At 40.7% G+C, this 21208-nt stretch overlaps 1 protein-coding gene across 3 annotated transcripts in view; it reads left to right on the top strand.

The window, feature by feature from the left end:
- Nucleotides 1-18652: 18652 nt before the first annotated feature.
- The window catches only part of ADRA1A (adrenoceptor alpha 1A), a 122616-nt gene continuing 120060 nt past the window's right edge, over nt 18653-21208 (top strand). For all 3 annotated transcript variants that reach the window (XM_065946802.1, XM_065946801.1, XM_065946800.1), the window contains exon 1: nt 18653-19673. In XM_065946802.1, coding sequence (XP_065802874.1) covers nt 18791-19673 — 883 coding nt within the window. In that variant the 5' untranslated portion in view covers nt 18653-18790. The remainder of the gene's footprint in view (nt 19674-21208) is intronic.

Here is a 21208-nt window from a genome sequence, read left to right as displayed (position 1 = left end):
AATCTTAGACAAAGCACACACATATACACACACAAAATCATGAATTCCTAATTCTATGAGCTGATCTTGAGCAAATGTGGACCTCCCTCCTAAAGGAACAATAAACAGAAAAGCCATTTAAACCATCATATTTCATAACAAGAGGAACAAATATCATCTGAAATCCACAGGTATTGTCAGAAGAAGGGACATTTTAAGGCAACTGTATAATTTTTATTCTCAGTTTCTTATGGTTTGTTTTGGCCCTGTGTCCAACTTTAGCATTTAATGCCCTCCACCCCCATCAGAGCTGATTCTTCTTGCATTTTTTCCTTCTCTCAGTAATTCGTGTGTTCATCTTGACTGATTTCCCAGGAAGCATTCCATAGTAGTTCAGCTCACAGTAGTAGTAACCTTTTTTATTCACATCAAAAGAATAGAAACTTTAACCAAAGCATTTTATCAAAACAGAGCATGACAAATATGCACCTCTGGTGGTGGTGTCTTATTTCAAAGCAGTAGATGCCACAGGTCTTCTTTTTTAACAATGACTGAAAATAGAGTTGATTCCCACCTTCCCACCTTATTATTTTCATTGTGAAAAGTAATTAAATATTATGTTGGACATGAACAATGAAGTGTATAATAATAAGATACTTCAAACTAATCTTAGTTGAAGATCAACACTGCCCCTTTCAGTTGGCATAAGGTCTAAAACCCAGTGACAGAGCATTAAAATAACAAACCAAGTCAGATGCTTAAATGCACTGGAATCACCAAACCATTGGATCACCTTCAACTTCACCTTTAAGCCAATCCTCCCTAGGCAGTCTGCAATCTGCGGCTGATAAATGTTAGTAATTGTACATCCATTCCCTGTGCAGAGCCAGCTGAGGGCTATGCCAAGGTGGACAGCGTTTAACAGATGAGAAAACTGAGGTTGAACAGCCTGTTGTTCCTCACACAGTTAATGAATGTTATGCCAGAATTGGGCTTTTTTGTGTGTGTGATCATACCTTCCCCCAGATCAGCTCTTCATCTACCCTCACTGCAGCAAAACATTTTTTTCACTTCGGTCAAAACTAAAATATATTTTGTAAGCTTTACAATATTCTGCCATACAAATAGTCCATGATCTGTTCATGCATTCCTGAATCATTGGATATTTGTTTTTCTAATGTTTTGCTATTAAGTAACTATTGGAAGCAACAGCCTATATAAAATATTTTGCCTGAACTCCCATCTGGAAGGTAGGATCTGACTAAGGGTTGGCTTTCAGGAGCCAGGGAACAAAAATGAGAACAGCGTAGGGCTAGTCTTCAGTCACTGACCATGGAGTTAGGAGACTGCTGCCAGAGGCAAGCAAGCTTCAAGAACTGAACGGGCTGCCAAACCAAGCATCAGTCCAAAAAAGACAGAGAAAAGGTAAAACCACACCCATGGCAATGCGATTATAAGCAGGAACATTGTGTGTTCTCATTCAGCCTGTCCAACTCTTTGGGACCCCCTGGACTGTAATCCACCAGGCTGCTCTGTCCATGGAATTCTCCAGGCAAGAATACTGGAGTGGGTTGCCATTTCCTTCTCCAGGGGATCTTCCCGACTCAGGGATCGAACCTGGGTGAGACAAACTAAGCAGATACAGAAGAGAGATACCAGGTGGATCCTTGAAACATTATGCTGTCTGCAACACCACAGTGGCAGACAGGAGGAACTTGGCAAATCGTGTATCTGATATTAAGTTTCTGTCTGAAATATCTCATGCCTTCTCCTAAATTCAAGGAGCAAAGAACCGAAATTATACCTCATGTGGGAAAGGAGGAAATCCAGAAACACAGATAAATACTACAAAAGACTATCACAGATAATCTATTAGAGTGCAGACACTAGAGGTTTTCAATAGTAAATGTATGTATAAAACACTCAGTCTTATATGTAAGAATCTCAAACAAGTGAAAATGAGAACAAATATGTTCTCATTTTAACAGTGATGACTTAAGATGATCAGATTATTGGTGGCCTTTTTCTGCTTCTTTATGTGTTATTAATTTTATATAATGTGTCTAGGTTACTGTTAAAATGAGCAAGAAGACTAATATTTATTACTGTTTACGCCTAGCTATTTTAATCAAGTTTTAAAATTCTGTTAACCACAACTCTGGAAGGTCAGCTGTTTGGATGCTGTTTGGATGATGAAATCATAACCAGGGTACAACTAGTAGGGGAACAAAAAGGATATAAAATTGTAGGCAGAAAAATAAGGAAAAAGGTAAATAGACTGTGTATAGCTAGCATTAAAGATATGAATGTTCATTTTGAATTGATGAAAAGAACAAAGAGAAAGAAAAACTTTTCTCTTTATTCTACATATCCATATGACAAAATTAATATCTGCAGAGAGCTGAGTGGCAGGCAGGATTAATAGTGAGTACAGTGGGTCTTATCAGGAACTTTGAGAAATGGGAAGGCAACTCCTGGTACTTCATTTATCTTAAATACAGATGTATTAACCTAAGTGTAAGTTCCCCCAATAAACTGATATATAAACAAAAAATGTTTTAAATGTTCAATTGATAGCAAATGTCAAAATATAGGAGTAACAATCTGTATTGCAAGTAATACTGTCATAATATACTACTAATGAGATTCTTGTCTAATGAACAACCTGTTTCCAAATTGTTTGATCAAAGTTTAAAGTCTTCCCCAAATCTCATCTTCTTCATGTTCAATAAAATAAAAAACATTATAGTCTTTGGCTAAAATATACTTAAGCGTATCAAAAATTATAGCTTTTGTGGTGGAAAAAAGTAGCTGTTTTTAAAAATTCTTCTAAGACTGAAGAAAACTCTAAGCTTGTATCTAATAAAATATAAACTCATTTTAATGATATTGCAGATCTAATGTCCTCTGCTGCTAAATTTTCCCCATTCAGCAAAGAAAACACTTTATTTCTGTCTCTTTTTGCAGTTATCAGTCACTGACCTTGCACCCCAGTCTGACTCCCTGAAGAACTATGACCCCAAAGTCTGGGGATGGGTGCTGGTTGCTTTGAGTCATGCTGTCTGAGCCAAAGATGTCAGTTTTGTGCTGTTTTCTTACTGAGAATAGGATTATCGGAGAGAGGATGTTGAGTTAAAGGGTGCTTGTAAACCAACCCATGGCAGCATAATATTGTACTTCTGCTATTGAAGAAAATGCAGGCTAATAGCTTATTTGCCATCAAGATTTTTATTTTCTTCAACAAATTAATCTCATTAAAAAAGATGAAGGAAGTTGCTTGGTATTAAAGGAGAAATTTAAAGCACAACCCAGTGAAATGTGTGGACTCCAACCAGTGCAATAGAAAATATCTTGGATACACAGGGAAATTTAAAGGCTGAGTATTGCGTGCATGCTGCGTGCTCATTCAGTCATGTCCAACTCTTGGACACATGACCCCATGGATTGTAACCCAACAGGCTCCTCCATCCATGGGATTCTTCAGGCAAGAATACTAGAGTGTGTTGCCATGCCCTCTTCCAGGGGATCTTTCCCAACCAGGGATCAAATTTGAGTCTCCTGCATTGCAGGCAGATTCTTTACCACTGAGTCACCAGGGAAGCCTGAGAGCATTTAGGCAGTTTAAAAAATTACAAAATGTCTAAAATAGGAGCAGTAACATAAAAGTGAGGACTCTGCGAAAGAAAGCCAAGTGTTCTTAGGCCCTTTATTGTTTCAGAGGAGGGTAAAACAATCAATTAATATTAGACTTTAATACATGCTGAATTTCTAGAGTAACTACTAAAATAATAGTTTAAAAGTACGTGCATTCCAAACTAAGGGAAGAAATAAATGGAACAATATAGTGAAGACAAAAGTCAAGAAAAACATACTACCAGTGGGGCAAATGGGAAGTACACACTAAGATCTTTTGAAAGTTCACCAGCTTGAGTGGCTTGTCTAAACTCTGGGATTTCAGTAAAAGAAAAGTTTTTATGACTCAGTTTTGGTTGTCAAATGATCTGCGATTATGGGAGAGAAAGAACCAAAATCATTCAGTTATCTCAAGACTTGAACTTGAGGAGTCCTGATGCGTTCCTTAGACCAAGGTGACCTCAACCAAGTTCTACTTAGCCAGAAGGACAGTGAGGTCTCTGAAATACAATTTCATTGAGAAAAGTGGAGTACAGTCTTAGAAGGAAGATTCAGGATAAAAACGAAAGATTCCATATAAATGGATTTGTTTCTTCAGTGGGGCTGATGCTGGAAGATCCTTCAGATCAAACGCACTGTCATAGTGCTTCTAACCTTGGAAGAGTAGCTGAGAATGAGAACTTTATAGGAGCATCGTGGAATGAACCTGGTACTCTTCTGCCCTCAGAGGACTTTGACAGCATACATGTTAATAGTTATTGCTGGTTATGAATTACTCCCCAAAATTTGTGTCTGAAGGCAACAAATACTTATTATCTGTTAGTATCTGTGATGAAATTAAGAGGTATGGCATTTGAGATTTAGAGGAGGTCATGCAGGCAGAGCCCTCATGGTGGGATTCGTGTCCTTAAAAGAAGAGAGAGCAAAGCCTCTCCATCTCTTCACCACGTAATGACACTGCAAGTAGGAGGCTGTGTGCAACCCAGGAAGCGGGGTCTTCCAAGACACTGAATCAGCAGGCACCTTGATCTTGGACTTCCCACCCTCTAGAACTGTGAGAAATAAATGTCTGTTTAAACCACACATCCATGGTGTTTTGTTTCAGCAACCCAGACAGACAGAGACTTGTGAATTGACTCATTTAACCCTCACAAGGACTCAGTGAAGATGTGTTACTGCTGCACATTTCACCATGGAAGAAAAAAGAGGCACAGAGAGGTTAAATAACTTATCCAAGATCATAAAGCTAGTAAGTGGTGGAGTTGACATTCAAACCCAGGAAGTCTGGTCACAGAGCCCATGCTTTCACCCACTCACTCCACTGAGTGGACATCAGTGTGAACAAGTGGATGGACTCCAGGGTCCTCCCTTAAGATTGTATAAGCTGTTGGGGTTTTGGGAAATTTGGAGTGAAGCAAGAAGACAGATTCATCTGACTTCCTTCCAGTACAGTAGATTGGGGGCTTGAGCAAGTGTTAAGCTGAAAAACAAAAAGATACAACAACATCTGTTCCCATAAAGGCAAAGAGTTCTAGAGTGCTTTGCTCCGGTTTTTCAGTGATTTGCTGACTCTGGGGGTGTTCATCTTCTTTGGATTGAGCTGCAGATTTGGGTAGCTGCAGATTTAGATTTCAGGGCCCAGGGAGATTGAAAAATCCCAGGAAAGGCATCTATGGTTCTTACTGAACCCCACAAATATTAGCTCAATGAAAGTCCTCAGAAGACAGCCTGCTTTCCTTAATGGCTTTTGGTGGCAGTTCATCCTTCTCCTGTACTCACCCTGAAAGTATGTAATAGACAAGCCTTGCCTTACACTGACAGCCTACCATAAATATGAGTTGGGACCGATTGACTTGCATTGACATAATCTAATAGCAAAGGAGATTTTTTACTTCACACCTCTGAATTTCTTCCTCTTCAAAGAATATTGTCTTCCAGATGCCCCCACTCCTGAAGTCATGGTCCATCTGTCAGTGGCCATCACTGTGTCTCCCCACAGCCCAAGACATTTGTAGCACAGCATGGGATGAGCTTTCTCACAAACTGGGACTTTCTCACAAACTCAGATGGTAAAGAATCTGCCTACATTGCAGGAGATCCAGGTTCAATCCCTGGGTCAGGAAGATCCCCTAGAGAAAGGGATGGCAACCCATTCCAGTATTCTTACCTGGAGAATTCCATGGACAGAGGAGCCTGGTGGGCTATAGTCCATGGTGTCACAAAGAGTCAGACACGACCGAGTGACTAACATGTTCACTTTCACAGTGAAGGGAGCCCTCCTCCAGATGCCTTCACATAAACCTAAGTTTTCACTGGCCTGAAAGGAGAATGACTATTTCCATTTGAACTTGGCCTGGCATCAACACTTTTTGCTTCTCTGGTTTTGAGACCACTTCCTCTGCCAATTTCTCATAATTCATCTGGAAGCCTGGGACAACTCAAAATGCCCTGATAGCCAAAGAAACTCTAGAGCGTGAGAGAGTAATTCTGTAAGCATCCATCAGCAACATCCAGTTTAGAGGGAAGCAAATTCTCCTTCTGGAATCTCGGAGTACAGAGGGAAAACAAATTGCAAAGGGTTGAGTTGGTATTGGTGATTCTTTTGCTCCAGGGCAAAGTAGAAGATGTGCCATCTGAAAGGGAGTGAACAAAATGGGGAAGTGAAAAAGCAGAAGCAGTCTGTAATGGCAGGAGATAACACTTATTTTTCTTGGGCTCCAAAATCACTGCAGTTGGTGATTGCAGCCTTGAAATTAAAAGATGTTTGCTCCTTGAAAGAAAAACTATGACCAACCTAGACAGCATATTAAAAAACAGAGACACTACTTTGCTGACAAAGGTCTGTCTAGGTGAAGCTATGGTTTTTCCAGTAGTCATGTATGGATGTGAGAGTTGGACTATAAAGAAAGCTGAGCACCAAAGAACTGATGCTTTTGAGCTGTGGTGTTGGAGAAGACTCTTGAGAGTCTCTTGCACCACAAGGAGATCAAACCAGTCCATCCTAAAGGAAATCATTCCTGAATATTCATTGGAAGGACTGATGCTGAAGCTGAAACTCCAATCGTTTGGCCACCTCATGCGAAGAACTGACTCATTGGAAAAGACCCTGATGCTGGGAAAGATTGAAGGCAGAAGGAGAAGGGGAAGACAGAGGATGAGATGGTTGGATGGCATCACTGACTCAATGGACATGAGCTTAAGCAAGGTCCTGGAGTTGGTGATGGACAGGGAAGCTTGGGGTACTGCGGTCCACGGGGTCGAAAAGATTCGGACACGACTGAACTGAACTGAACTAGAAACTTATTTGCATGAGTCAGAACAAGGGGCAAAGAGGGGTGGGAGGAATTAGGAGACTGCGGTTGACACATACACACTATTGATACCACATATAAAACAGATAACTAATGAGAACCTACTGTATTGCACAGGGAACTCTACCCAGTGCTCAGTGGTGACCTAAATGGAAAGGAAATCCAAAAACGAGGGTTTATATGTATACATAAAGCTGAGTCACTTTGATGTACAGCAGAAACACAACATTGTAAAGCAACAATCCTCCAATGAAAAGTAATTTAAAAAAAACTAAAAAAATTCTTAAGAGAGTGTATATATGTGTATGTATAACTTCTTCACTTTGCTGAACACAACATTGTAAGTCAGCTGTATGCCAATAAAAATGTTAAAAATTATACTTCAAATAGAAGGAAACCTTTTCAGACTCCTGATTCCCCCTGCATTCCTTCACACAATTGCTCAGGATGAGAATATGAAAATGAGAAAATGACTTGTTTTTACGTTCATTATTGAAAAATGCTCCTTAAGCTACTACCATCACGTAAAGTTCTAAGCCAGAAGTTTCAGAACATTATTGGATGTTCAGAAATAAAGAATGACTCCAAAGTTGCTCTTATCCTCACCCAAAGGCACACAGTCAACCTACCCTTGAGGCAAAAGCCGAGGGAAAAGCCAGCCCCTATTCTGCTGGGGTCTAGTTCCTTAGTCAAGGAAGTTACATGGGTCCATTTCCAGAGATTTTCTGGGGAGTCCAGGCCAGAGGGCCCTGAAAACACGCAAGACTATCCTTCTCTCAAACTCTTAAACCTAGAGAAAGGTTTGACAGAAAAGCAGGAGCCTCGGGGCATGCCTAATACCAACCATACCATAAAATAGGGATCAGCACAGTTTGTTGTAAAGGACCAAATATGTGTTTTAGGCTTTGCAGGTCACATAACAGTTGCAATTTTTTTCTCTGCTTGCTTGTTTTTACAAACCTTAAAAATACAAAAACATTCTTAGCAGGAGGACACCTACAAAAAAATCAGTGAGGGAACGAGATGTAGGTCATGGGTCATAGTTCACCAATCCTTGCAAAAGATCAAATGGATGCTCTTTTACTTTGATGATACCTCCAAACCAACAGTAAGTTCATTTTTTGTGGACCTTTTCTTATTAAAATGTGTTAAAGATTTAGGTTCTGAAAACCTAGGTTTCTATCGCTAAGACACTGTGTGATTGGGTCAGCTCATTTGACTTCTTAAATTGCAGTTACATCATCTTAAAAATATGAGCAGTAAATGAGTATCTTATATTCGGCTGTTCAAATTCCCCAGTGACAAAACATATGTCAAAGTTCTTCGTAAACTATAAACTCTATTTAAATTTTAACTATTATTACTCGATGTTATTGAACTCTTAGGAAGTAGAATCACTCTGATGACATTATGGCTTAGTTTGTATATATACAGTCCCAATGACAGAGTGTGGGAAAAGTCCCAAAGAAGTATTTGGTTTGAATCATAAATTATTAGAAAGCTTCGAACTTTTCTTAGAAGCTATTATTTTGTTTATGTGGGAAGTTACTTGTATGGAAAAGAAGCTGTGGCTTTTTAAACCTTCCACATTCAAAGGAGAAAAACCACAAAAGAAAAATAAAACATTTTTCTAAAAACTATTTGCAGAGATTTGTTTTCAAATGCCAAAAATTCTATCCTCCAGAAGTTAAAATGAGCAAGGATCTGTTTCTTTAGAAAAAGAGAAATTCAAAATTTTGCTGCAAATTAATATAGTATATTATATAATATATAAGCAGAAATAGGGACTTCCCTGGTGGGTCAGACGGTAAAGAATTTGCCTACAATGAGGGAGACCCAGGTTCAATCCCTGGGTCCAGAAGACCTCCTGGAGAAGGAAATGGCAACCCACTCCAGTATTCTTGCCTGGAAAATCTCATGGACGGAGGAGCCTGGTAGGCTACAGTCCATGGGGTCGCAAAGAGTCGGACATGACTGAGGGACTTCACATAAGGAGAAATATATATATATTATATACAAAGAAATATATAAAGAGAAAAGGCAGATTTAAGTAAATGGTGTTGGCTGATTGCAACCACAATGCTCCCTTGTCTAATACATTGAGGAATTGAACAGCTATTAAATGTCACCAAATTTGGCAACAAACAAAACAAAAAGTGAATTTATGTTCTATGCATGTGCCTCTTAAGGTATTTCTCCCCCAACAAAAGTTATGTAAGAACATCAACAAACTGTCATAAATGGTGATAGCAAATAGTGTGTCCATTTTCAAAATGTGTATAACAGATTATCTCTAATGCTTCAGTCTTTCTTTTCAATTCTTTGTATTTGACTCCAGATCATACTTAAAAAAAAAAAAAAACCTCAAACTTTTGATATTTTATTCTCCCAGCTCTTTATTAGTTTCTAGCTCCTCTTCCATGTCCCACCTTGAAGACATGAGCATTTGCCAACATTTTTCGATTGATGCAATTGTCTCCTCAGCTCCATCCTCCAGACAACAAAATCACTCATAAATAGTTACCTAAAACACTTATTCCTGTTAGATTATAAGGTCCATGAAGTAGGAACTTTCTTTCCTGCTAACTATCTCTGTCAGGAATTTGGAACCCAGCTCATGATAATAACGCTCAGTGTTTTAATCACTGCTGTTACCCACCATACTCTGTAGAACTGTATTCTGCCGCAAAGCGCACCAGCAACATCAGCTTCATCACATTCAAACCACACTTACAACATTTGTCAGCCATCTCACAAATGTTCTCCTCCTGCTTTCATAAATGTCACCAACTATTTTCTCAGTGACTTAGAGGTATTTCTTTTCATCAAGTGGCAATTTAATTGCTATGCTATGGTCAATTCTGTCTTTTGCAGGGGAAGCTTCTAATATGCATAGGGTGACCAAATAGTGCCACATATAAACTAGACAACATTTCTATTATAGTTGATTTACTCTGTTGTGTTAATTAATGCTGTACAGAAAAGTGAATCAATTATACACACATACATTCTTATTTTTTAGTATTCTTTTCCATTATGAAAATTTCTGTTGTTACAGAGGTTTATTGGAAAGCACTAGTCTAGAAGCTTGAGAAGAAATAAACTAATGCTATATGCAATAATAAGGTGACTCTCATATGTAAGATTGATACTAAATACAAATATATATATGCCTAGGACTCCAATCATATAAATATAAAAAATATGCAAAATTAACTTCTCGTCTTAGAAGTCAGTATAGTCGTTGATTTTGGGAAGGAAAAAGATGATAATATTTGGGAATGAGCATGAAAGGTCCTCCTGGGATTCTGGTAAGAATGGATTTCTTAATCAGGATGTTTCCTTTGTGAGTATTCTAGCTAGCTGTACAGTAATTATTTTATTGGTTTTTTTTCCACATTTTATCCCTCAATGAAAATTTTATTTAAAAAAAAACTAATAAGAAAACAATATCAGATAACTCAATAGGAATTTCAAAAAAAAAGACCTGAACACTGCACAAAAAAGATAGCCAACCAATAAATATATGAAAAGTTTCTTAAATTCATTAGTAATCAGGAAAATGCAAACTAAAGCCACAATAAACTATTTCTACATACACACCAAGATGGTTAAAATTAAGAAGACCAACAATAGACATGCTTGTACCTCTGATAGGAATGTAACTGGTACAACTACTTTGCAAAAGTATGTGTCAATATATACGAAAGTAGAACATCTAGAATTTATACTTTGCCCTAAGATCCAGTAATTCCATTTCTAGGAAATATATCCAATGGAAATTCTGGCCATGTGCACCAAAAATCTTCACACGAAGTTCATAGCAACATTATTGACAATAGCTGAACACCACACAAAGAAAAGATAATAAAATATTATCTTATTTATACACTTAAATACTATTAATATAAAGCAGCATCAATAAATGATCCATATGATATATATGAAAAGCATGAGTGAATCCCATAAATGTAATCCTGAACTAAAGAAGCTAGACATAATTGAATATACATTGCATGATTTAAATAAAATTAAAAAATAGATGTAAGTATAAAGTTAGACATTGAGATAGTGATTACCTTTAGGGAAGAATGTAATTACCTATGAAAGAGACTGAGGGAATTGGAAGTGCTCTTGTTCAAAATCTGGGTGATTGTGATAATCCATCAAGTTGTACCTTTACAGTTGGTGCACTTTTCTGCATCTGTGTTTTATTTCAATTTTTAAAGTTTAAATGAAGAATAACAGATGGAAATTATTCAGAAATAATCACTCTGAAAAGACACTGTAGTACTCAACAGAATGGAAACAAATTCACATTTTCATGAAAATGCAGAACATAAAAGGTAAAAATAGAAAGTACTAGGGAGATGAAAGATTACACACAAATGCCAGTTAGACTGATAGCAAAATTATCAGCAGCAAAAATGAGTAATAGCATAAAAAAATTAATCTTCTAAATACTAAAGAGAAAATCAATGTCAACTTAGAATTTTATCACCAATAAAACTATCTTTCAATAGTAAATATGAAATAAAAATGTACTTGAATTCCCACAATCTTCAAATAACAGATTTTCTAATATATTTATACTGTCCAAGAGAACAGAAAAAGAGGGAGAGTCAGATATCATTTTTTTGGTGAGTACAATTATAATTTCAAAGCAGAATAAATAAAATATTAGAAAAGAAAATCATAGTCCAATCTTACTGGTAAATGGCACTAGAAAAAATTATGAATAAATTACCAAAAAATGGAATTTAAAGTACATAAAATAAAATATTATATTAGGACTAAGTAGCATTCATAAATTAAGAGCAGAAAAATATTCAATATAAAAATCAATCTATGTAATTCACCATATTAATAAATTAAAAGTGAAAAATCATAAAACCTTAAGAGTGAGAAGAATTTTAAAAAGCCACTTAGCAAATTAGAAATAGATGGGAACCAATTTAACAAATTATTAGCAAAAGATAGACAAACATCATCCTAACTATTGGAAGTCTAGGAGCACTCCCATTAAAGCAAGGATTAAGGCAAGAATGTTTATAATTATCCCTAAAATTCAGCATTATACTGGGGCTATAGTTAAATATAAAAGCAGTAAGAAGAGGTATAAGCATTTAAAAGAAAGACATAAAGTTGTTAACTAAATATAGATAATTGCCTTTGTAGGAAATCCAAGATGATCCAGAAATTTTAAAAATCAATATTAATTTTTGAAAGGAAAAAGAAATGAAAGAAATTCACTACATAAGATCAATGTACAAAAATTAAGGCCATTTCCATATATCAGCAAATCAAATAAGGAAAAGACACTATTTATAATAGGAACAAGAAATAAAAGTTATCTAAAAATTACTAACCAAAGTCAGGCCAGATACTTATGAAAAAAAATTTGTTTTCATTATTAAAGAATATATTTTGAGTAAGAGGAGAAATAGAATTATTATAAATATGTTAATTCTCTACAATCTAACTCTTGCAATTACAACTAAAATTCTGGTAAGATTTTTGTTGAAAATCAATGAACTCATTAAAATTCAAATGACATTTCTAGCTTCTGGAAATAGTGGAGTATTTTGTCATAGTAACCCTGCATATAACAATTATAAATTCTGGATTATCTATATATACATGTGCATATGCACACTGTGTATGTGTGTGTATACAGACATACCCAGACAGACATACACAGTTTATTCACACTTACGGTAGTTATGTTCTATATAGTCACTGCAAACACTGAATTAGTGAATATGGAACCATTCCTGGGAAATTCAGGGTTAGGTCCTGCAAGCCTCTGGTCACATTTTCATCAGCTGACCAATGTGAATCAGTTAGAAAACAAAAACTATATACTATCTACAGTGACAAAATAATATAAATTTGTCTGATTTTTCAGAAATGACAAAGGTTAGACAGTAGAACATATATACTCCAGAAAATAATTTTATTGTGTTATACATTTTACAATATTTGCTCCCAATTAAAGTTATACTTTAATCTTGCCCTTTTGTATCTTTTATCAAACTGAAAAGTATTGAATATTGATGGAAATTTGTCAATTTTTTCAAAAATTCTATTCTTTATGTTTTATTTAAGAATTCATATGTATATATAAATTCATGAGGTGTTTTCCTTTAAATATCTGTGACTGGAAGAAATATATATATTTCATATCATATATCATTTATGTATCATATATATCATATATAATTGATATATATATCATTTATATCATATATATTTCATTTCAACATATATCACAAAGGGCTGACATCCTTAATATATATGTTAATTTTGTACCCCAGTAAACAGACACCAAGACATAATTAATCATGCAAAAAATATAAGGGGAAAATTCCTGTGAAGGAAAAAGGGAAAGTTGAAGAAAGAGAGCCTTCCAACTATGATCTAAGTCAGAATCCTGTGAAAAAGGCAGTAGGGAAGAAGTACTGGGAAAGAAATATATCAGACTGTTGCACAGTTAGAAGAAAGTTTTGGCCAGCCAATGAGGAGCACATGAGACAAAGTCCCCCATTCAGAAAATCCCAGGTCTTATAGCAACAGGCCTGCATTAGAACCTCTTCCATGCTTAGCCATTGGTTGGGAGTAGTCTGTAGGAAGTATAGCTTGAGCACAGGGATGGATCCAGAAGGACAAAATATGGGACTGTCAGTCAATTATGCATCAGGAGATCTTGACAGCACATTTTCAGGGCTGCCATAATGTGTAAAGAGTACTTACAAACCAATGAGACAAAAAGGGGAAACACCACTATAAAAATGACCAGTGGACATTATACCAACTTATCCATCAGCCACTTAGAATTATTTTTCCTTCTCTATGTTCTTCTCTGCATTCCAATGGATGGAAGAATCTCTGCTAGCCAGATTTGGGGTTATAGTCTACCAATGAGAGGAATTCCTGTGGAAGTTCTGAAAGGAAAAGAAAGGCAGAAGTCATCATGCACTGTGTACCACTGTTGCATAGGAATGAAGGCTTCAGCCCACAGCACATGTGAAGATTTGCCAGGAGACTTTTTTTTCTGGATATGCTGCACATTATTGAGGCTTGAGGCTGCTGAATGCACTATTGTGATGTCCTGATTTTCCTGTACTTACAGATTTCCTGTAAGCAAATAGCAGTTTTCCCTGATCTGTTTTCCAATCTTTCTTAACTGTCTCCGGAGTAAAAAAAATGAAAGCGAGTTTCATCCTGGTCCCACAGGAGGGCAGGAACAGACCTTTACCAGTTCACAGCCTACTCTGACCTTACTCCACCTTCTCATGGATCTCACTGAACATCTTCTGGGGCATCCATGTCAACCATTCTTTAAGGAGATGAATAGTTTCCTATTAGCCAGTCTGTGATTAGCCACGGAAAGATTGGTTCTAAAAGTTAGTTTAGCAAATGTTGATGTTCACAGGTTTAGAAGCAGATTTGAAAGACTTACCTGGCACCATCCGGGGGCCAAGCTGGAAATAAAGAGCTGGCATGGGTTACCTGGTTGAGGGGGCTGGGATTGTGAGTATGCTTGTTAGTTAGGGATGGGAGATTGAGAGTTCCAAAGTCTTTGTACACTTTGACCCTGCAGAGTTGAGCAATTTTTACTTGCTCTTCTTGATTACACTATTTCCTTATCTACCATGGAACAGATCTTACCAGAAAGCTTGCATTCATGCTGAAAGGTTAATGGATAAGAAACTAAACTAAATATAGTCCTCTGGTGGGTGGGATTTCTGAAGAACAGACATTGTATACATATTGGATGATAGGATGTAGGAGTCTCAGGGAACTGATACAGACTTTCCAACCCAGGGGATTACATCTCAGAGAGCAAGTGACTTAAGGATGAGAGCAAACCCAGATTTCCTGTCTCCTCTCATGTCTGCTTCTCCAACACAGAATTCAGTTTATGAATGAAAGAGCGATTTGTGTGTTTATTTCTAAAATAATATTAAAGTCAAGTCAAAAATTAATCAAATAGTATTAAAGTCTAATCAAACACAGTAAGTGTCAGTCGTTGTTTTTTATTGTTGTTGTTGAGTCTCTAAGTTGTGTCAAACTCTGCAACCTCATGGACTTTTAGCCTGCCAGGCTCCTCTGTCCATGGGATTCTCCAGGCAAGAATACTGGAGTGGGTTGCCATTTCCTTCTCCAGATAAGTGTCGGTACCACCCCTATAGATGTGCGGGTAGAATGGCATTCTTTTTAAGAAAGAGGTCATCTATACATTAGGTCTTGGATGAAGCAAAAAAAATCCCTTCTCCCTGCTTCCTCCTCCCCTGATCTTCCTGAGGGCATTTCTAGGAGACATTCTGAGGTATGATAAAAGTCTTCCAAACATTTCCCTTGAAAAAGGTAATAATAAACTTCTGTTAAGGGAAGGGAATTCAAGTCCTTACTTCTCTGTTACTAGATTTAACAGAAACTACCAGATTTAACAAAACTACAACAGAGTGTTTTGTCTGAATCAATAAAAATGAAAGGAGGGGACTTAGGAGATGGGACTCAAGAATGGAGAAAATTCTGGCATTTTCCCAATATTCCAAAACACAGATGACTTTATTCAACTGTAAGGTAAAAAGCACACTGGATTTATCAGGGGGAAAAAAAAGTAAGTAAGACTGGCAGCGTCAACTATTCGAATTCTAACTACTCATTCAATAAGAAAATTAAAGAGAAGTAATACTCATTTGTGTGGGGCGGGGGCGGGGCACACTTCCCAGGTGACCCCAGTGGTGAAGAATCTGCCTGCCAATACAGGAGACACAAGAGACACAGATTTGGTTCCTGAGTCAAGATGATCCCCTGGAGGGGGAAATAGCAACCCACTTCAGAACTCTTGCCTGGGAAATCCTATGGACAGAGTAGCCTGGCAGGCTACAGTCCATGGAGTCACAAAAGAGTCAGACACGACTTAGTGACTAAACAACAGCACTCTTTTAAAGGATATATTTTCTTATGGAAACTGGAAAATAATAAACAGCACTTTAAAAACACTAAGCTGTGTAAGAAACTGCAGTGGAACCAACATGCTTTCTTAATCCATTAGTCTGCAGAAATGAGAAGTGAATCATATTTCAAAAGGTTTAGATATGCTCACTTTATTCTTCTGGAATTATAATTTTATTACAATCAGATTTATTGAAATTTATCTGATTTTACATTCTTCTTAAAATATCTGCAAATAATAAAATTCACCTGCATATTTGGCATAACAATACGCTTCTTTTCGATTTTAACAGAACCTAGTCCAAGCGTTAATTGAATCAAGCTGTTCAAAAGTAAATCTACTGGACATTTCTTTGAACACATCATACGCACCGTAATACTTGCCTGGCAAATGTGTTTTTCTTTATTTTTAAAATCAGATCATGTAAAGAAGTTATTTACTACAAATTAAAAAAAATCCCTTCTCCCCGCTTCCTCCTCCCCCCTCACACTTTCTTAAAGGAAAGCGAGAACTTAATTCACTCAAGGCAAAAGACAAAAGTCAAAAATTAAAAAACAAAACAAAACAAAATCTAGTGGGCGCAAAGGGCCTATTACCGCCGAGTAATACGGTAACAGCAGGAGATTACGGTACTAGCCGGGGCTACTAACTGTGTTACGTCAGCGAGAGCCGCAAAGTTCCTTGCCAGTCTTTGCTGATGTAGGGGAGCTGAATATTAAAAGGGTGAAGGTGGAGTTACTGCTTGACTGTATCCCCCCCCCCCTTTTTTTCTGTTTTCTTTATTGCTAAAATCTCCAGGTAAAGCGTCTGTGAGCCGGGACCTTAAAGTCTCTGGTAGAGGGGTGAGTCAGCGGGTGCAAAACGACCGGGAACTGTTTGGTGGGAGAGACGGTCCCCTCTCCCCGCAGGGAGGAGGCGGCGGAGCTGCTCCGGGGACCGCGGGCCGCCCCACTTCTCGCCGCGCGCGCGCGCCAGTGGCTCTACATCCACGCTCCAGGTGAGTGCGCTGCGGGGCCGGGCGGGTGAGGGCGAACCTCCCTGGGCCTCCAGGCGAGACCCTATTCCCACTTTCCCCAAGCTCCTGCTCCGTCTTTCACCCGCCTTCCCCACCCCACCGCGTTTCCCGCTTGTATTCTGGGAACTTATCTCCTAGTTAACAAGTGTGTTTTTAACAGCGTATTTCTCTCTCCGCGGTAAGGGGAAACGGATTTCTGCAGTTGCTTGCGTTCTGTTATCACCTGTGAGCTCTAGAACTTGGGATTTTCACAGAAGCCTTTGCTGAGGGAATCCCGCCTCCGGGCCCATCCGCAAGGTGGGTCCCCACTCCCCCGCATTCCCACCGGAATCCCTGTGGTCGGCTCGCAGCTATGGAAATCTAGCTTTCTTACGCAGACGGTGGCCCCCGGCTCGGAAAATAAATACGAGGCGTCCCCTGGCCGCTGGCTCGCGGACTTGATTTGTACGCCTACAAAATCTGCAGTGACTGCCGCCAGCAAAGCCCCTTAGGTTGAGCGATGCTCCCTGCTCCCACTCCTCCCCGGAACCCCCAGGGCCCTCCTGGGCGTGGCTAGAGGCTCGAGTCCTCCGGGACCTCTGATCCTGTGGCTCGGAAAGGACTCTCGGACCTGAGAGTCGGGTTCAGCCCTCGTTGGGTCCCCAGAGCTTTCCTCTGGACCCGGCTTTCAGGCCGGCTTGGCTGGTCGGCAAACCGGCGCGCTCCGCACACTCAAGTGTGAATTCCTCCGGCGTGAGCGTGCCCGTGGCACTGCCTCTGCGGCCCCCGGGTCTCGGCGGCTCCCTCTCCCAGGCCGCCCCCTCCAGGTGACTGCGAAGCAACCTGTGCAAGTGGCCACCGGCTAGATTCTCCGGGTTTCCACCAGCTTGGCTCGGCGCGGCAGACCCTTCGGCCTCAAATCGCGCCACTCGGGCCAGATTTTAATTTCAGGCTAGATTTAAATTAATTTAATTTCAGATTTTAATTTCACGCTGGCCGTGCTGGAGCTTGGGGTGTGTTTGCCTCGGTCCTTGAACACCGCCAGAGGCCGCGAGGAGGAGCGCGCCAGGGCAGGTGCCCAGCAGCGGGGCACGGCTCGCGGTCCCCTCCCGCGCGCTGGGCTGCGGCAGGACGGGTAGCTTCGGCATCTCAGAGTCGGCGGGGCTCCCGGCCGGGTCAGACCCCGCGTCTAGCACGGCCTCGCTCCCCGGGACGGCTGGCTTACACTCTGCATTTCTTTGCGCTCTTTCAGGACAACGCTGGCAAACTACGCTCCGCAGCCATCTCGCTCTTGGTGAACATTTCACATCCGCGTTTCCCCTCGGCCTGCGCGATCTATCATGAATCCAGCCACACCGAGTGTAACTGCGGGTGGGGAGAAGCGCCCAGATGCCAACGGTCCCCGCCTTTGAGAGTCGACGGCAGACCAGTACTTGCTTGTGGTTTGTGGGGGGAGACTGGAGTTTTGAATTCCAATTATGTGCAGAATGCTCAAGCTTCTCACCCGGACGGAGCGGACAGTGCAGGAAAGGGGACTCGCATAATTCTGGGATTGCATTTTGCCTCGCGTCTTCCTGAGTTCCGAGCTAAGGCTCGGATAGGGAGGGAGCCGGGGCCCTGGGCCAGCGCTGCGGGTGGAGAGGGTCGGCTGGCAGCTCCGCGCGCGCCCCTGGCCATGTCTCCTGTAAAGCCCTACCCCTTTGCGTGGCCTACTGAGGGTTTCCCGGGCTGGCCGGGGTTGCTTCCTCGCTGCACGTTCTCTCTTACCCCCAGACAACCCCAGCAGACGAGGCTCCTGGGAGCCGAGAGCTTTTGACTGCCCGCTCCCTCGCTCCCATCTTCCGCTCCCGCCGAGGGGTGGCCCTTGGAGCCGGACTTTGCCGGCCCCGGCCCCGGGGGGCTGGGACCATGGTGTTTCTCTCCGGAAATGCCTCCGACAGCTCCAACTGCACCCACCCGCCGCCACCGGTGAACATTTCCAAGGCCATTCTGCTCGGGGTGATCTTGGGGGGCCTCATCCTTTTCGGGGTGCTGGGGAACATCCTCGTGATCCTTTCCGTGGCCTGCCACCGGCACCTGCACTCGGTCACACACTACTACATCGTCAACCTGGCGGTGGCCGACCTTCTCCTCACTTCCACGGTGCTGCCCTTCTCCGCTATCTTCGAGATCTTGGGCTACTGGGCCTTCGGCAGAGTCTTCTGCAATGTCTGGGCGGCGGTGGACGTCCTGTGCTGCACGGCTTCCATCATGGGACTCTGCATCATCTCCATTGACCGCTACATCGGCGTGAGCTATCCTCTGCGCTACCCCACCATCGTCACCCAGAAGAGGGGCCTCATGGCCCTGCTTTGCGTCTGGGCACTCTCTTTGGTCATCTCCATCGGACCCCTCTTCGGCTGGAGGCAGCCGGCCCCGGAGGACGAGACCATCTGCCAGATCAACGAGGAGCCGGGCTACGTGCTCTTCTCGGCTCTGGGCTCCTTCTACGTGCCACTGACCATCATCCTGGTCATGTACTGCCGGGTCTACGTGGTGGCCAAGAGGGAGAGCCGGGGCCTCAAGTCGGGCCTCAAGACCGATAAGTCAGACTCGGAGCAGGTGACCCTCCGCATCCATCGCAAAAACGCCCAGGTAGGAGGCAGCGGGGTGACCAGCGCCAAGAACAAGACGCACTTCTCCGTGAGACTGCTCAAATTTTCCCGCGAGAAGAAAGCGGCCAAAACCCTGGGCATCGTGGTCGGCTGCTTCGTCCTCTGCTGGCTGCCTTTTTTCTTAGTGATGCCTATTGGTAAGTCTTTACATCAGCTCTTCCCCTTCTGCCATCCTAGACTCACAGTCATGGGTGGACGAGAAAGGATCTGCATTTCAAACGGCAAAGCTAGGAGGGCAGTTAGGAAAGACTTCCCTGTAGAAAAGTAAATTTTCATTCCCTTTCTGCTCCAGTATCACTTATATTCGGTACTAGGGCAATTTTTCGACTCCTGCAAAGTGGTTTCCCATCGATGCAGATTAATTGGTCTTCCTAATAAGAACATCAGCTTCTGTTAATGCTTTTAAGCCTGTGTTTAACTTAGAAACATCCATCCTTGGATTTCAAGTCTCCGAGTCTCCTCCACCAGGCAATTAGGCAGGGGCAATGGAATTTCACTTTCACCTCTGCTGCTGTGGGCTGCAAATTCTCTTGGCCTAAAAATAAGACTGATGCTTATCCTGAACAAACTTGTGCAATTTGATTATTAGATTAGATTATTCCTCAGGGTTAGTGAAAATGGTCTGCTTATGTTCTGTATCTGTGTTCATTTTGTTTTCTGGATTCTGTGTGGAAGAAACCATAATGAGTTACTGGCAAGAAAAAAATATATCTCCAAAACAGTTTAACCTTTAAAGAATTCAATATACTGTTTCCAATAAGTAAATACATTCCCCTTTATTTTAATACTAAGTATTAAAGCAAACAGTAATGTTACAGATACAATTTTCACAAATGCTGAATGAGTTGTTGTCAAAACTAATTAGTTCATTATAAGTGTCAGCTACCTGATGCACTTGGATTCATCATTCACCTCTGGTAGGCCTTCCTGACAACCCAGAATGGTTGTTTACTATTTTTAGTTTGTGAGCTCCAATGTAGACCCACACACATTGGTTATCCACTAGCTCAAGCAAACAAAAAATTTCTGTAAAAAGTCATAAAAGCCTTTCTGTACTTTAGGGTCAATTTACATGGCATGTACTGAAAGTCCTTTTATTGGCAACACTGTGTGGTCATTGCAGCTGTTATTTTTTGAGGGCTAACTATGTTTCAGACATTGACAATTTGATATCATTAGTCCTCTCAAAAACTAAGTGAGGTATATGTTATTATCCCAAAATCATAAGTCAGGGGAAGGAATTCTTCAGGTTTTAAAGCTTTGCTGTTTACTATCATAACCACTAGCCCCATGTATCTACTGAATGTAAGTTAAAATTAAAGAAAATTGGTATTCAGGTGCTTAGTCCCACTGGACCATTTCAAGTGTTCAGTAGCCACATGTGGCCAGCAGCTACTGCTTTGAACAGCAGAGATATAGAGTATTTCCATCATTGCAGAAATTTCTACCCAACACAGCTGCTTGAGAGGCCCTTCCAAGTCCATTCCCTGGCCTTTCATCATTATTGCATTCTCTGCTTCTAGAATGACATCACAGCTTTGATTGTATTTATACAACCTTCTTTTGGAGAAGGAAATGGCAACCCACTCCAGTGTTCTTGCCTGGAGAATCCCAGGGATGGGGGAGCCTGGTGAGCTGCCGTCTATGGGGTCGCACAGAGTCGGACATGACT

The sequence above is a fragment of the Muntiacus reevesi genome, chromosome 10 (genome assembly GCF_963930625.1).
Source record: "Muntiacus reevesi chromosome 10, mMunRee1.1, whole genome shotgun sequence".
In the NCBI taxonomy this organism is placed as follows: domain Eukaryota; kingdom Metazoa; phylum Chordata; class Mammalia; order Artiodactyla; family Cervidae; genus Muntiacus; species Muntiacus reevesi.
This window is presented reverse-complemented; position numbering and strand designations above follow the sequence as displayed.